General features: G+C 46.6%; 1 protein-coding gene across 5 annotated transcripts in view; it reads left to right on the forward strand.

The window, feature by feature from the left end:
- Positions 1–17,381, forward strand: part of OGT (O-linked N-acetylglucosamine (GlcNAc) transferase) — a 79,211-nt gene that overhangs the window by 22,507 nt on the left and 39,323 nt on the right. For 3 of the 5 annotated variants that reach the window (XM_073358687.2, XM_073358682.2, XM_073358683.1), the window contains exons 7-14: positions 2,643–2,696; positions 4,896–5,091; positions 6,500–6,640; positions 6,955–7,055; positions 7,230–7,383; positions 7,491–7,592; positions 8,360–8,539; positions 9,541–9,699. In XM_073358687.2, coding sequence (XP_073214788.1) covers positions 2,643–2,696; positions 4,896–5,091; positions 6,500–6,640; positions 6,955–7,055; positions 7,230–7,383; positions 7,491–7,592; positions 8,360–8,539; positions 9,541–9,699 — 1,087 coding nt within the window. The remainder of the gene's footprint in view (positions 1–2,642; positions 2,697–4,895; positions 5,092–6,499; positions 6,641–6,954; positions 7,056–7,229; positions 7,384–7,490; positions 7,593–8,359; positions 8,540–9,540; positions 9,700–17,381) is intronic. The other 2 variants (XM_073358684.2, XM_073358686.1) reach the window with 1 other exon arrangement.

Consider the following 17,381-nt stretch of genomic DNA (forward strand, 5'->3'; position numbering starts at 1 on the left):
TTCACCTCTTACTGTTCTTCCTGTCTTTCCTTTTCATCAGGATAGCTTGCAGTTGTGCTTTTAATACTATCTCCTTGAGCAACTGCCAACTCTCCTGAATGCCTTTATCCCTTAGATTTTTCTTCCCACAGGACCTTACCTACCAATGCTGAGTTTGTCTGATGTCCATTGACCTTATTCTGCTGCTCTCTCGTTCCTTTCCTTAGAATTGTGAAATTGTCATTTTGTGATCACTTTTACCCAAATTGCCTTCCACCTTCAGATTCACTCCCAGTTCATCCCTGTTCATCAGAAGCAAGTCTTAATGTCTGAGGCAGAGTCCATTGTCTTGGTCTGTGTGTGGTGGCACAATGTTTGGTAAATGAGCAATTTCTCAGTCAGAACGTACAACCCTAATCATCAGATTTAGTCTTGTGCTGGGCCTTTTACTGGACATGCGGACCCTGAGAGTGTCTGTAGCATTGAAGTTAATCCAGTTTCATCCAGGCACTGCGGCAGTGAATTATTCAGCATACTCTCTTGCTGTGGACCAGTGGGAGTTTCAGTACCAAGTTAGAACATGTTCCACAATATCTAACACAGCCATATCATGTTTCAGAAATGTCACCATTGTGGAGATATTCAGGTCTGCTACCTGCAATCCATCCATATTTCCATGCAACATTACTCTGGATTTAGCCTTGATGAAGTTCTCAGTTTGGGACAGCAGAATTTCCTCACTGTTTTAAAAAATCCTCAGACTCCATGGCAACTATTTGCCATGTTTAAAGAATAGTTAATTAGCATAGTATATGTTTCTTCAAGGTTGCCTTCAGGAATCTGTTCTCTGCCATCCTCCTTACAGTAAATTAGTGATTACACTGAAAGACCTGACTGGTGAGAGAGTGGTTTCTGCCCCTTTTCCTCAGATTGGATGCATGAACATGTAATCAGAGTACAAATGCTTTCTGGAAACTTCGAAGTTCAGTTGCTGAGGATAAACGTTTTTCCTGCTGTATGGATCCATAGACGTGGTCATCTTGAAGAGTCAGAGTTAAAATGGTAGATAATCTTTGAGGACACAAATTACTAGGTTAATCAAGACCAGAGAAGACCAAGCAATCTAACGTAGCTTAATGAATGGGCAAGATGATGGCAAATTAAATTCACTGTCAGTGAATTTCAATGCTATTTAGGAGGGATAATTTGATCTATTCATATTCAGACCTTATTGGGCTTTAAATTAAATGTAAAAACTTGAAAAAATAACTTGGCAATCTTTGGACACTCAACGTGCAATGGTTATCAAAAAAGAAAATGGTGTTAGGATAATTATGAAGATATGTTTTAGAGTTCAAATGTATTCTTGCCTCTGGAATACTGTGTTCTGTTCTGGACAGCCTATTTCAAAATGGTGTAATAAAACTTAGTGGCCGGGGGCTCAGAAGCTGGTGATAAGTGATTAAAAGGCTTAGAGAAATTTGTAAGTGAAGACTTAAAAGATTGGGACTGCGTAATTATGAGAGGAGATGTGAATTCAATAAAACCTTGCCAGCACACTTAAAACTGATAAAAGGAAATACTGTTATGTGCAAGGCACAGTTATTTCACTGTCGCAGGATACTGTTGAAGGCAAGAGTGTAGAATTTTAAATAGTTTCAGAATTGATGTGGATAGTGAGACCATCCAGAGGTACAAAAGTTAGGACTTAAAACTCTTGGTGTTTTTTTTAAAACAGATATAAACTTTTGTGTTTCAAGGCATAAGGAAGGGGGGCTAGGAAGAAACTTTCTGTGAGGACTGTTTATTCCATAACTGCTGAATCCAGTACAGACCTCTGTCTCAGAATACTGGACAAGACAGACTGCTGGTGCGCATTTGTTTTAATTTCAGCGTGATAACACAGATGTGAGTTGATGCTTTATGCAGAACATTTTTGGTCTTCCTTGAATTTGCCCTTTCCATGCTTCAGACTTGGGAGACCTGGGTTCAGTTCTCTCCTCCATTCAGACACTCCCTGTGTGACCTTGGGAAAAACCACCGTGCCTCAGTTTCTCATTTGTAAAAGGGGGAAAATAGCACTGCCCTACTTCTCAGAGGGTGTTGTGAGGATAAATACATTAAAGATCGTGATACTCTCATACTAGTGTGGTGAGGGGTCCATAAGTACCATAGATAGTTATTTGTTCACTTGTAACCAGAGATGTTTCTTTCTGAAAGGCCGAACTAGGAATTTGCAAGTTGACTATTACTGGGAAGGTGGTTCCTGGATTATGGTGGCGCCTTTAGGATGGCTCTGTCTTCCAGTTCTAACTACGCAGGTTGAAATTTGTGAGCTGTAAGATCAGGAAAGAGCGCACAGAATGGTAGCTTTGTTATGTATGATTGCCATGTCAAAAAAAAAAAAAATTGGCACCTCTCATTCAGCAATGCCTGTACCTGATGGTTGGCCAGCCGCTTATAAAATATTTCCACTTTCAGATCACTTTGGATTTAGGAGGAAGGGAGTTCCTTAATCCTGTATAGCCATCAGCTTTTTCTTTTTCAGTTTTCAGCCTTCTTCATTTTGAAAGCCTTGTTTGTTTGTTTTTTTCTGGTTTATGGAAAAGGATAAATAGTCCACCATTTTATTTGATATGCTTTTTATATCAACTTAATTACAGACCTTCAAATCCTTCTTGCTACTGCTCTTCTCTACACACTCTTCCACTTCTGAGGTAGGACAACTAAAATGGAGCACTATATTCAGCTGAGAATCTTTTATCTATTTTTTTTATATTCTCTGGCATATGTATTGCAGTATTTGTGGCTGCTGCAACACATTGCATGGATGTCTTCATTGACCTGCCTAAAATCTCATTTTAGTTTTGTGCGATCATTGTTAATCTGAACACATAAATCTAAAATTTTAGTCCATAATTTTTTCCTGGGAAAAGAGCCAGGTTGTGGTGTTTTAGTGCTATGTACCATACTGTGTCTGAATTCATAAATAGGGTTATAATTTCTATTGACTGACTTGCAGCTTTTGAATTTCATAGATGGCCTGAAAGGCACATTATGTTCTATTCTGGCCACCTGCACAATGCGGATCCTAGAATTTGACCCAGTAATTCCTATATGAAGCTCCATAATATGTGGTTAAATTAGAACATGTTTCTTAGAAAGATATCTGATTTGTTGATTACCTTTTGGTGATCTGTTCCACTGTGTAAATGCATTATTAAATTAATGTATTTTTTAGGAATCAAGATTCTTAGCCACATTTATTTATATAGAGGCACGGGTGTGCATGATCTTCAGACAAATAAAAAAGGTAGATTCTTAATACATGTTTACAATCTAAATTAGACATAACAGAGCAAGGAATGACACATGGGTTGGGGATGAGCAGGCAGAATAATGGAAAGATGAGATACAATAATAAGATTGAATGCTTTGCCATAATTTTACACTTTGTTGTGTTAAATTGATATATTTTGACAAAATACATTTGCTGTAAAGATCAGAGTAGCATTTTTAAAGCAAGATCTCCTGTGCCGCATAGCTGCTAAAGTAAAAGTAATCACAAGCACAAAGAACACTTTATTTCATCCCACGTGGGGATTATTCACGTACAATGTAGATAAATGTAAGATAAAGCACATAATGCAAAGGGACTCTATTGGAAACAGACTGTAAAGTTGGCTGATGAGATGGCCTGAGCTTGGCTACATTATCTCAAAAACCTGCTGAGGTAGCATTGTTGCAAAAGTAAAGCATACCCCTTAGGAGGACTAGTGTGCAAAAGAGAAGATACTCTTGGATCAGGGTACCTCTTAAGGCAAGAAATATAATATGCTAAATGTGCTAAAAGCTGCACACTGTAGACTAATCACAGGGACTCTGTCCTGAAAAACATAGTCTAATTTTAACTTGACCTATTTAACAAAAGGGAAGGTAACAAAACAGTAGGGGCTGGGTATATGAGAAGGAACAGGGATGAGAACCAGAAGAATACAAGGTTATTTACGGCAAGAGCATTATGGAAAAATAATCTATGTATGGATCTTCAGTATAAATGACACTCTTCCTAGTTTCATGGGCAAAGGGGGCTTGAGGAGGGATTTGGACAAAAAGAGTAGTGGCCTGGGAAGGCATTCCTTGTGTAGAAGGGCAGCATCTTAGACCACTTCTAGCAGCTACATAGTTTGTCCATTAAACACCTTGTTCCTTTTCACATTAGCTCTGTAGAGTTGATACTTAGCTGGCCACAGAAATCTTGTTTTCATGAATTAAACATCTCTGTATGTATTACTTTCTTTTAGAGATCCTTACATTCACAACTGATTTTTCTTAATGTAGTAGAAATATATTTAAAGTTATATTTTTTTTCTTTACAGATGACTTATAAAGGTGGGGAAGGGGGAATTGATCCTTTTTTAGTTTGATACACAGGAGACCTGTGAGGGGAATTTGGTTTTTTGTGTGTCTACCTCAGAAATGTTAGGGATTTCAAGTCCTTTTTGTTGGGGGTTGGAGATGTGCGTGAATTTGTTGATGACTGCAATGTGGATTAGAAGCTCTCTTGGCTCTTTACTGATGGGAGCAGAGTGTCATTCTCCCAAGTCTGTTAATTAAATAGATGTCACAAAAAAGCAAGCAAAGCTTTTTAAACAGTCTGAATAAATCACTTGTCTCCTCAGATGGGTTTCACTTTTAGTTTCTGTAATGTCATAATCCTTCTTTTTCTCCAGTTGCCCTTATTCTTACAGGGTAGACAAGACTTTTCATGCCTTGACCTCAAAGCAGCAAAAGGCACAAACCCTATTTTCTCGTCTATGTAGATTACCTTTATGACCAAGTTAAATGTAAAAATAACTTTCTGCTGTCATCTTACATAGGCCATGTGAACACTAACCACACATCTCTCATTACAGAGCTGTAGCAGCCTACTTACGAGCCTTGAGTCTGAGTCCTAATCATGCAGTTGTGCATGGCAACCTGGCCTGTGTGTATTATGAGCAAGGACTGATAGATCTGGCAATAGACACCTACAGACGTGCTATTGAGCTACAGCCACACTTCCCTGATGCCTATTGTAATCTGGCCAATGCTCTAAAGGAGAAAGGCAGTGTAAGGAGCATTTCTGTTTTCTTGCAGTCTACTATATTTAAGAGGTTCGGCTGATACTTATTTCAATGCCTTGAATGATAATGAACTTTAAGGTGGGATGTTGCCTTTAGTGTGTGTTTGATTTGCTTATCAACTTGTAGGAGAAATAATAAGAGTAAAAAATTCTCCACCTCAAAGCTTATAAAGGTAGACACATTTACTTCTGAAGGAATTATGCACCAAAAAATTAAGCACACAGTATTTTAAAATTCTGCACATTTTTTGTCAATAAATAAATGTGGCTCCAGCATGGCAGTTGGGAGCACAGGCCACTGACTGCTTTGAGGTGGGAGATCACCCTGAAGGCCGTACCTCCCTCAGGACAGGGACTTGGCAGTGAGGCTGCACCCAACCCTGACACAGTGCAAGAGCTGGGCCTGCCCAAGAAACACCACAGGGTCCTGCCCATCTGTGCCAGGTGCACTTGCTGTGGGTGGGCAGGATCAAAGTGTGGAGGGGCTTACTGTGGGGCAATCTGGGTGCGGGTGACTCAGTGGGAGATCTGGATGCACAGGGGCTCATTGCGGAGTTCTGGGTGCAGGGGCAGTGGGACTGCAGGGAATCCTGATGAAGGTGTTTGGGGCTCACAGGGGGAAGGGGGGTCTGGGTGTGGGGAGATTGGGCTTGGCGGAGGGATCTGAGTGTGGGGAGCTTAGTAGGGAGGTCCAGGTGCAGCTGGTTGGGGCTCAGTGGGGTAAGTGGCCGGGGGGGGGGGACGGGACTTGTCTGAGGGGTTCAGGTGTACGGTTGATGGGCCTCCTTAAGGGGGGAGCGCCAGCTGCTGCTGAGGGGATGCTGCATGCTGGGCTCCGGCTTCTCCCTGCAATTCCCCTATCCCCTTTTCTTCTCCTCCCCACGCCCCTTTCCTTTCCCCTACCTCTCCCCCCGGCCCCCCTTCGCTCCACCGCTGGCACTCATGGTTGCAGCAAAAACAGGAAAGCTCCCAGCACACGGAAGGGGAGCACAACTGGCACTAGGACCCAAGAGGTGGTATTCAGCTGCAGAGTCATTGGAGCCAAGATGCAGCCTCCTTTAGCTGGGCAGCTCTGCAGTTGCAGAAATGGGGGTGGGTGGGCAGTGGCACATAACCATGTGTGCCTCCCAGGTCTCGCCTCTGTGGGGACAAACCCCTCCCCGAAGGAAAAAAAAAAAAAAACTGCACCCATGCTCATTTTCTGCAGGGAAGCACAGGTATTCTGGGGGGGGGGGGGGGGGGGCGGTGTTCTGCAGGCATGCAGTCTCAAAGAATCCCCCCAGGATGTAGTGTGACTTTCTCATTAAGCAGTGTTGTTACAGAAATATGTCAAACAGCAATTTCCTTGTTTATTTTGTTAAGTACTGCTTGAACACAATTCCATTTGTTTCTAAGGTTGCTGAAGCAGAAGAATGTTACAATACAGCTCTTCGTCTGTGCCCCACACATGCAGACTCACTTAATAACCTGGCAAACATCAAGCGAGAACAGGGAAACATTGAGGAGGCTGTTCGCCTATACAGAAAAGCTCTTGAGGTACATTTGGATATAAGGAGGAGGGTAGGATGTGGAAACTATGAGGGGTGGATTGTATTCGATAAAGAAGTAGATAGAGGAGGTGGTACTTCTGTTTAAGATTTGATTGATTTTGCCAAGGAGAATAACAACGGACAACTATCAGAGGGGTAGCCATGTTAGTCTGTATCCACAAAAACAACGAGGAGTCCAGTGGCACCTTAAAAACTAACAGATTTATTTGGGCATAAGCAGAAACCCACTTCTAACTGTTCTGCAATGTGATGTCCTTGGAAGATCTGTGGGGCAAACTAACTCTCCTTTGTTTCCTATAGGTGTTCCCAGAGTTTGCTGCTGCCCATTCAAATTTAGCAAGTGTTCTGCAGCAGCAAGGAAAGCTGCAGGAGGCTCTGATGCATTACAAAGAGGCTATTAGGTAAGAATTTTGCTTTCTAAAATTCTGAGACTGGTGACAGAAATTCTACAGTCATTTAGAAAATGGCTTATAACTATTATGCAAACCAATAATCAAATAGCAGTCTGGACGGGCATTCTTAGAGGACAGACAACTTGTACTGTGGATAATGAATGGTGTGTTCTTTAATTTTAGAATCAGCCCCACGTTTGCAGATGCTTATTCAAATATGGGGAATACTTTAAAGGAGATGCAGGATGTTCAGGGAGCTTTACAATGTTACACCCGTGCCATCCAGATAAACCCTGCTTTTGCTGATGCCCACAGTAACCTGGCCTCTATTCACAAGGTACAGCCATGTTCATGGCTTTATTTTTTTAATAACACGGTGATGCATTTGGTAAACTCATTCCTGAATCTGCTTTTGCTTGCTGATTTAGTCTCTGCTTTTTGCAGGATTCAGGGAACATACCAGAAGCCATTGCTTCTTATCGCACTGCTCTGAAACTGAAACCTGATTTCCCAGATGCTTATTGCAACTTAGCCCACTGCTTGCAGGTGAGAAGAGAGAGATCTGACCATAATTCTTTTGGAGATTATTCTAATGTAAATATCCAGGACTAACCACATATCAAGGATCCAGTGTATATATTTTAAAAGGAGCAGAAATAAGTCTTAGTCAAATTAGAAAATAAGACTATGGAGCTATTTTCTCTTACAGAACTGTGCTTGGGTCATAGGTGATTTGAAATACAAGTGAGCTGTAATGGTTATTAAAATACTTTTCAAGTACCTTTTTATCTCTTGGAATGGAAGAAATGTTAATCACAGTCCCATGTAAACAGAGCTTCTCAAAGCTCTGACCTGGGTCAAGTGCAGTTGTTTAAAGTATTCTAACCAGCCATTCAATTTTTCATAAGAATGGCCATGCTGGGTCAGACCAATGATCCATCTAGCCCAGTATCCTGGCTTCTGATAGTGGCCACTATCAGATGCTTCATAAGGAATGAACCGTACAGGGCAATTATCATGTGATCCATCCCCTGTCATCCAGTCCCAGCATCTGGCAGTCAGAGGCTTAGGGGCATCCAGAGCCATGCGTTTGCATCCCTCACCATCTTGGCTAATAGCCATCGATGGAACTCTTTTCCATGAATTTAGCTAATTCTTTTTTGAACCCATTGTAGTTTTGCCTTTACAGCATACCCTGGCAACAAGTTCCACAAGTTGACTGCATTGTGTGAAGTACTTCCTTTTGTTTGTTTTAAACCTTCTGCCTATTAATTTCATTAGGTGACCCCTGGTTCCTTTGTTTCTCCTTTTAGATTGTCTGTGACTGGACGGATTATGATGAAAGAATGAAAAAGCTGGTCAGCATTGTAGCTGATCAGCTGGAGAAGAATAGACTGCCTTCTGTCCACCCTCATCACAGCATGCTGTACCCCCTTTCTCACAGCTTTAGGAAGGCTATCGCTGAGAGACATGGAAATCTCTGTTTGGATAAGGTAGGAACTTTGAAGACTTTTCCATGTACTTGGTTATACTTGAGGAAGAACAGATTGTGCATTGGTCAGTTATATTCAGGTATGTAATGCCAGTTTTAAAATAGACGTTCTCAGGCTTCAGATTTACCACCTTGTTGAGATGGATGGGTCTCTTCACTTCCTGGTTTTGTGCAGTTTGGTATTTTCTGGTATTGGGAAGAGGTCAGTCAGATTTAACAGCCATCAGTAACAATCACCGCCAAAATCTCTTACTCTGACAATTCCTCCCTCCTGACCCAAATCTGACAGAGTTCTTTTGTGTGCGCAGTGGTGGTGTAGCTGTGTCAGTCCCAGGAGAGCTTTTCTCTCTCTCCAACAGAAGTTGGTCCAATGAAAGATATTGCCTCACCCGCCTTGTCTCTTTAGAATCCTATGTTGTTCCCTCAATATCTGATCCTCTGCCTCATCTCCACCCTGACCGTGGACCCATAGGGTGGGACTCTTTTTAGAACCGATGAATTCAGCTTTTTGCTTAGACTGACATCATCTGCTCTCTCCTACATTGCCTAATCGTGTTGCCAGTTCAGTGCACTCAGTATTCATCAGCCTGCATGCAGCACTTTAGTGACTGACCCAGTTGCTCCCTTAGTACACTAATCTTTTGATCAAATTTTGATACATGGCTTTCCTCTTTAACTAGAGGATGTATAGAACAAGCTTTACACTCAGTCAGGCCTCCATTTGGACTCAAATTTGGATAACACACAGCTTGGCGTGTGTGAGCAACAAATGTGCAACTGTCTACCTGAAATCTGGGAACTTGTCAGATGTGGTTTTCAAACATTATTGGGTGATAAACAGAAACTTCATCAATGCACTAGCATAAAAACTTAACTATGGGGAAAATAATAAAACTGTGTAATTCTGAAAGTCTATCCTATTTACTATCTATGCTTTTGTCGCTTCAAATTTTGTTTAAAGTTTATGATGTCTCAAAAAAATCTTGTGAATTTGATTGCCAGATCAATGTCCTTCACAAGCCACCATATGAGCATCCAAAGGACTTGAAGGCCAGTGAAGGCCGGCTTCGTGTTGGCTACGTGAGCTCTGATTTTGGAAATCATCCAACCTCCCACCTAATGCAGTCAATCCCAGGAATGCATAACCCTGACAAATTTGAGGTAAGAGAACATAACATAAATAGCATGCTGAAAGTTTTAAATACAGCTAATAGAGGCTCCCTGGGTAACCTAGGGAAGGTAAAGCACATGGTTATGCGGAAGGTTTGAGGTCACTTCCTCTTTCCTGGCAGTTCTTGGTGTATCACCTTTTGGAGCAGGAGGTGTCTCTTATACCCCAGTAGCAGCTCATCTTGCCATTTATGAAGTGGCAGTGAAAGACTCCACATGGAGATTCATCCCATCTTCAACTAGAGAGAAATAAGGGAGGAGCTGTTAATCATGGGGAGTACTCAAGGCATGTTTTGTGTTGTATGTCCCAAGATATGTTCTAGTAGGGTCTTCCCCATTTAATCTTTTAAATTTTTTCATCCTTTCTCATTTGTCTGCACGACCTGTGTTTCAACAGGATCGGGATACCCAGTAATGCTACCGAACAGTAGCTGCACATCTGTCTGTCTAAAACTCTGCCTGCCCCAGTCACTCTTACTACTTAATATTTATTGCACATTCTTATATACCATTTTCAAGAAGATATGACCACTACACTCTCCCTCCTGGGTTATTTCTATCAAGGGATCCTCACCAGCTTCAGGAGTCCTGGCTATTCATTTGTAATTGAAACTGGAAATGAGATGTACAGTTGCACATATTCAGTCACTCCCAACGGAGTAAGTATAAATCTACTCCTAAAAATTGCCAGTTTTCTGAATTATTTTTGGCATAAATGGCTTCTTCAAGTGATAGTCCCTATGTGTATTCCACACCTGTACGCATGTGCATCATGCCCCTGAGCCCAGACACATTTAGTAAGCAGCATCCATTGGTCCGCACCCGTTTCCTGTTTTACCTACTTCCTTCCTTCTCTAGAAGTTTGCATCAAAAAAGAGAAGTCCATGTTGATCATCTCCCATAAGGTCCATAAACTTCACAGGAGTGACTTAGGTTCTTGCTGTGGTTGATTCCTCTACCAATTAAGACATTCCATGTCATGGGTGCTCTCATAAACCAGGTCATCCATAGGCCCCAGACTTCAGTCAGAACACGCCTGTCCCACTCATGCACATGTGCTAGGCTTCATCTCCATTGTCTGCAAACCTGTGCATCTGCTCCCCAGTGAGGGGCAACATCAGTGCCAAAATGACAATTCTGTCCGAGGCTCCTCAGGACTTGTCTGGTTGACAAAGGCAGAAAAAGTTTGAGTGGGGATCCCTTTCATCACACCAACACCCAACGTAACCATGATTACTGATGCCTCCCTTTTAGGTTGGGGCGCTCATATGAATAATCATACTGCACAAGGCATCTGGACCACTTGGGAGTCCAGGATGTATATCAATTTACTGAACTGAGAGGTGGTCTGTTGTGCCTACAATGCCTTCCTCCCACTCATGCTGTCCTGTCATAACCAGATAACATAGGACGTTATAACTGGCTGCTATATAAACCAATCAGAGTGGAACAAGATCCCTCCTTTGTTAGTCAGTCAGCTTTTGGAATTGGTGCATCAGCAGCCATCACGTAACCCTTTCAGCAGCATATTTGACAGATGTGCAGAACTCCCTAGTGAACAGTCTCAGCAGGCATTTTTCCATGGACAATGAGTGGGAGATTCCCAATTCGGTCCTGGGCAAGGTTACTCAGTGGGGAACAGTCTTGAGACCTTTTTTGCCTCACAGGTGAACAGCAGATTTCCCCTATACTGCTTTAGAACAGTGGAGGCAGGGATTCAAAGGGAGATGCCCTTCTGCTACCATGGAGGTATCACCTCAGCTATGCCTTCCCTCCAATCCCATTAATACCACAAGTCCTACAGAAAATCCATCACAACAGCACTTGAGTCCTCTTTATTGCACCTAACTGGCCGATATGTTTCTGGTTTTCGGATCTAGTGAAGCTCCTAGCTATTCCACTCATAAACATCCACCTGTTTCCCAACCTTCTAACACCCGAGATCAACTTCAGGCACTCCAACCTGGAACTGCTACAACTCAGGACCTGGTATTTGAACAGGCATCGGATGTAGATACTCATGTTCCAGGGTTGTGTGTGGTCCATTCTCTATCAAAGCAGAAAAGATTCTACCAGGTAATGATAAGGTAGATGAAAGTCTATTCCAGTTATTTCCAGAATCTGGTGGGATTCCTGCTGTTCTGGAATATCTGCTTACTCTTAAGACACCGTTCCCTTTAGGTTTGTTTGACAGTAATCCGTGTTTTTCATTCCCTTGTTGACAATTATACTATCTTCACTCATCCTGCAAGAGCTAGATTTCTGAAGGGACTTCTTCGATCCTTCCCATCCTTGGTGAACCTCATACACCAGTGGGACCTCAGTCTTGTTCTGTCGTTTCACCAGTCCTCCCTTTGAACCTGTGTTCTCATGTTCTGTGTGTCATCTTTCAATGAAAGTTGCCTTTATAGTTGCCACAACATGAGCCAGAAGAGTCAGTGAGCTGGGAGCAGTCATGGCAGATCTGACGTATGCTACCTTCCATAAAGAAAAGGTCTCACTACTCCCCAACTGAAAATTCATCCCTAAAGTAATTTCAGAGTTTCACATGCATCAAACCATCCACTTACCTTTTTTTCTTCTAACAAATAGAGGCAGCTTCGTTCTCTGGGTGTCCAAAGGGTACTTGTCACAGAGTGTGGGTGAGTCCGGGGCCTGCACCCCTCTTCCTGGGATTCACTGTGACTCTCAGCCAGCAAGTAAAACGTTTATTGGACAATAGGAACACAGTCTAAAACAGAGCTTGTGGGTACAACCAGGACCCCTCAGTCAAGTCCTTCTGCAGGGCAGGGAGTTTAGACCCCAGCCCTGGGGTTCCCTGTGTTTCAGCACCAAACTGAAACCAAAACTCCCCCTGCAGGCTCTCTCCTGCAGCCTTTGTCCAGTTTCCTGGGCAGAGGTGTTACCTCCCCCTCCTGGCTCAGGTTACAGGCTCTCAGGTGTCCCATCCCCAGTGAAACTCCCCTTCCACATTCCCAGGTCAACACTCCCCCCTCCCTGCTGTGTCACATCTCTCCCCCCTTCGCGACTGAACTGAGCGGGGTCACTCTGACCAGTGACCTGGGGAAGTTCAGGGCCCCCTCTTCAAGACAACGCATCCGCTATCATGTTAGCACTTTCCTTCACATGGACCACGTTCATGTCATAGTCCTGCAGGAGCAGGCTCCACCTCAGGAGTTTGGCGTTGGCTCCTTTCATCTGGTGCAGCCAGGTCAGGGGAGAGTGGTCGGTGTACACGGTGAAGTGTCGCCTGAAGAGATATGGCTCTAGTTTCTTGAGGGCCCACACCATGGCCAGGCACTCCTTCTCAATGGCCGCATAGTGTTGCTCCCGGGGTAGCAACTTCTTGCTCAGGTACACAATGGGGTGTCTCTCCCCCTTTTCATCCTCCTGCATTAACACTGCCCCCAGTCCCGTATCTGAGGCGTCGGTGAACGCCATAAAGGGCTTGTCAAAATCTGGGTTTGCCAGATCTGGGCCACTGACCAGAGCCTCCTTCAGCGCCTGGAAAGCCTCCTGGCACTGCTCAGTCCAGACCACCTTGTCTGGCTTCCCCTTCTTGAATAGCTCAGTGATGGGGGTGGCTATGGCGCTAAAGCAGAGCACAAACCTTCTATACTATCCTGCCAACCCAATAAAGGCTTGGACCTGCTTTTTGGTGTGGGGAGTGGGCCAGTCTCTGATCACCTCCACCTTAGCTGGTTCTGGCTTTAGGTGGCTGCTCCCCACCCGATGGCCCAGGTAAGATACTTCAGCCATCCCCATCTTGCACTTCTCCGTTTTTATGGTCAGCCCAGCCTCCTGGAGTTGGTCCAGCACTTGTCTAACCTGGGACACATGGTCCTCCCAGGTCTGGCTAAAGACACAGATGTCATTAATATACGCCGCTGCAAAACTCTCCATCCCCTGCAGTAGTTGATCCACCAGGCTCTGGAAGGTGGCCAGTGCTCCCTTGAGGCCGAAAGGCAGGGTCAGGAACTCATAGAGCCCTAGAGGGTTGATAAAGGCCGATTTCAGCCGGGCATCTGCATCCAGCAGCATTTGCCAGTAGCCCTTTGTAAGATCCATGGTGGTAAGGTATCGAGCTCCTCCCAGTTTGTCTAGGAGCTCATCAGGCTTGGGCATGGGGTAGGCATCAGATACAGTGATGGCATTGAGTTTCCGATAGTCCACACAGAACCGGATCGACCCTTCCTTTTTGGGGACCAGCACTGCTGGCAGATGGCTGGATCACCCCAATGCCAGCATGTCCCTGACCTCTCTTTCCAGGTCCTGAGCAGTTTTCCCTGTGACTCGAAAGGGGGAGCATCTTATCGGCGGGTGCGATCCTGTCTGCACCTGGGTGGACAGTCAGATTAGTGCGTCCAGGCTGGTTGGAAAACAGCTGTCAGTACGGATGCAGCACCCCTCTGATCTCAGCTTGCTGGGCAGGGGTTAGCTGATCCGAGAGGGGTATTGTTTCCAGGGGTGAACCAGCTCGGGTCCCAGGGAATAGATCCACTAAAGGGTCATCTCCCTGCTCCTCCCAATGTCCACACACGGCCAACACCACATTCCCCCCGGCATAATATGGCTTCATCATATTCACATGATACACCTGGCGGTGGTGTGCCCAGTTAGACAGCTCCACCACATAGTTTACCTCATTTAGCTGCTTGACAACCTTAAAGGGCCCTCCCAGGCAACCTGTAGTTTGTTCTTTCTCACCATCACCTGATCCCTGGTGGCGTAGGCACAGGCCCGCGCCGTGTGGTCATACCAGACCTTCTGCTTCTTCTGGGCTCTGGCCAGATTCTCCCTGGCCAGGCCCATGAGTTCAGCAAGTCTCTCTCCGAAGATCAGGACATACTCCACCACTGACTCTCCATTGGGAGTGGCCTTCCCCTCACATTCGTCTCTCATCAGGTCTAGGGGGCCCCTTATCCTCCTTCCATATAACAGTTCGAAAGGCGAAAATCCGGTAGACTCCTGGGGTACCTCCCTGTACACGAACAGCAGGTGAGGTAAATACTTGTCCCAATCCCACGGGTGCTGGTTCATAAAGGTTTTCAAGCATCATCTTTAGCGTCCCATTGAACCTCTCCACCAGCCCATTGGACTGGGGTGATAAGCTGAGGCCCAGTTGTGCTGGGTCCCACATTTCTCCCACAAGCACCGGAGCAGGGCTGACATTAAGTTGGATCCTTGGTCTATCAAGACTTCCTTGGGGAACCCCACTCGGCTGAAAATGGTCAGGAGCGCATCTGCCACGGTGTCGGCTTCAGTGGAAGCTAAGGGCACGGCGTCGGGGTAGCGGGTGACAAAATCTACCACCACCAGAATGTATTTCTTCCCGACCGGGTTGTCTTGCTGAGGGGTCCCACTATGTCCATGGCCACCTTCTGGAAAGGTTCCTCTATGATGGGCAAAGGTTTCAAAGCCGTTTTCCCCTTGTCCCGGGCCTTCCCCACCCTCTGACAGGGGTCGCAGGATCGGCAATACTGCCAGACAGTGGTAAAGACCCCAGGCCACCCCCAGACTGCCCTGGCCAGTAAAAGTTCTGTAGCAATCTCTGCTGGGTGCGCCGGATTCGCTGGTGCCCTTAGAGGGGGATGTCATGGGCCAGGTACAGTAGCTTGCGGCGCCACTTCTGGGGGACCACCAGCTCCTGATCCCACAGGACTCCACTTCCCCTGGGGGAGCCCATTCTCGGTACAGGAAACCCTTCTCCCACAGGAACCTCTCCTGGCAACCTCTCCTCATGGTCCATACCACACTGAGGTCGGCCAGGTCCCTGAGCTTCCGCAAGGAGGGATCTTTCTGCAACTCGGCCTGGAACTCAGCAGCTGGGGAAGGGATGGGGCCTGGTTCCCTCTCACTGGCTGGGTCTGAGGCCACAGCCTCTCTGAGCCATGCCCCTCGGCGCTCCCTCCCCACCAGGGTAGGGTCCTGCGCCTCTGGTGTGGTACCCTTCCCGAGGTTGGGGCACAGTGCCCCTCGCTGGCTCTGGCTACGGGTCACAACCAGGGCAGTCTGGGGGTTGCTTGGCCAGTCCTCTAGGCCGCCCCCCCCATCAATACCTCAGTGGGCAAATGGTGGTGCACCCCACATCCTTGGGGCCCTCCTTGGCCCCCCATTTCAGGTGTACCCTTGCCATGGGCACCCTGTATGAGGTCCCGCCCACCCCCTTCAGGGTCAGGTAGGTGTTGGGCACCACCCAGGGCCGGGCCAGCATCACCTCCGCGCCTGTATCCCAGTATCCATTGACCTTCCTCCCATCCACCTCCAGGGGAACAAGGCACTCTCTCCGGAGGGACAGCCCCACGCCCACCCTGTAAACCGAGAATTCTGAGTCCAGAGCATCCAGCCCTCTGGAGGAGCTGGCCTGGGGTCCTCTTCCCTCCTGAGCAGGTGGTAAGCTGGCAGCCCCCCTTGCTTGGGCCATCTGCCCCTCGTCCAGCTGGGTCCCTACCCAGTTAACCCCGGGTAAGTTGGGTCTGCTCAGTCTGTCCCTGAGCCTGGGGTACTGGGTCCGTATGTGGCCTCTCTGGCCACAGTGATAGCAGCTCAGGTCACGTTGGTCCCCTCGAGCAGGTCAGATGGTCCTGACGCCAGGCGTTTCCTTTGGGAGGGGGTTGTCCATATTTCCCTGCTGGGAGGTCCCATGGTGTCTGTGTGTGTCTCTCTCTCTCTGCATCGTGGGGGGCCTGTTCTTTTGGGACTCCTCCCTGCTACCCCCTGACCGACTGATCACAAACTCGTCGGCCAGCTGCCCTGCATGCTGTGGGTTCTCTAGCTTTTTGTCCACCAACCATAGCATCAGGTCGGAAGGGCACTGTTCATACAGTTGCTCCAGTACAATTAGGTCAAGCAGGTCCTCTTTATCTTGGGCCCCAGCTGTCCACTTGCGGGCATATCCCTGCATTCGGTTGACCAGTTGTAGGTATGTGACCTCGGGTGTTTTATGCTGACTCAGGAACCTTTTCCGGTACATCTCGGGGGTCAACCCAAACTCACGGAGCAGGGCCTTTTTGAACAGTTCATAGTCCCTTCCCTCCGCCCCTTTCATTCAGCTGTACACCTCCACGGCTTTGGGGTCCAGTAAGGGGGTGAGAAACTGGAGCCTGTCTGCCAGGTCAACCCTGTGCATCTCGCAGTCATTCTCAAAGGCCGTCAGGAAGCTATCTATGTCCTCCCCCTCCTTACGCTGGGCCAGGAAGCACTTATCAAAGCTCCTCACAGTCTTGGGTCCCCCCTCACTCACCGCAGCCTGGGTCCCACTGCTTCTCAGCCTGACGAGCTCCAGTTCATGCTGTCTCTGCTTCTCTTCATGCTGCTTCTGTTTCTCCTCCTCCTCCTTCTTCTCATGCTGACGTTGCCTGTCCTTCTCCTCCCGCTCATGCTGATGCTGCTTTTCATGATCCTCCAGCTCCCTCATTTTCATCTCCCTCTCCCATTCCAGCTGCCTCCACTCCAAGGATGGGGAGCTCCGCCGGGAGGATCCCCTGCTGGCTGCCGGGGTCAGGGTGCCCTCGGTATTCGCTGGGCTTCCCCCAACCCCTCCCCTAGGCATAGGTAGGAAGGGTCTCGGGATGTCCTCGGCAGCAGTCTGACCCCTCCCAGCCCAGTCAGGCCCCAGGGCCCACGCTGCGTCCACCGGGCGGCTTTCCTCAGGGACAGGAATCGGGTCTTCC

Source organism: Lepidochelys kempii, chromosome 9 (genome assembly GCF_965140285.1).
Source record: "Lepidochelys kempii isolate rLepKem1 chromosome 9, rLepKem1.hap1, whole genome shotgun sequence".
NCBI lineage: Eukaryota > Metazoa > Chordata > Testudines > Cheloniidae > Lepidochelys > Lepidochelys kempii.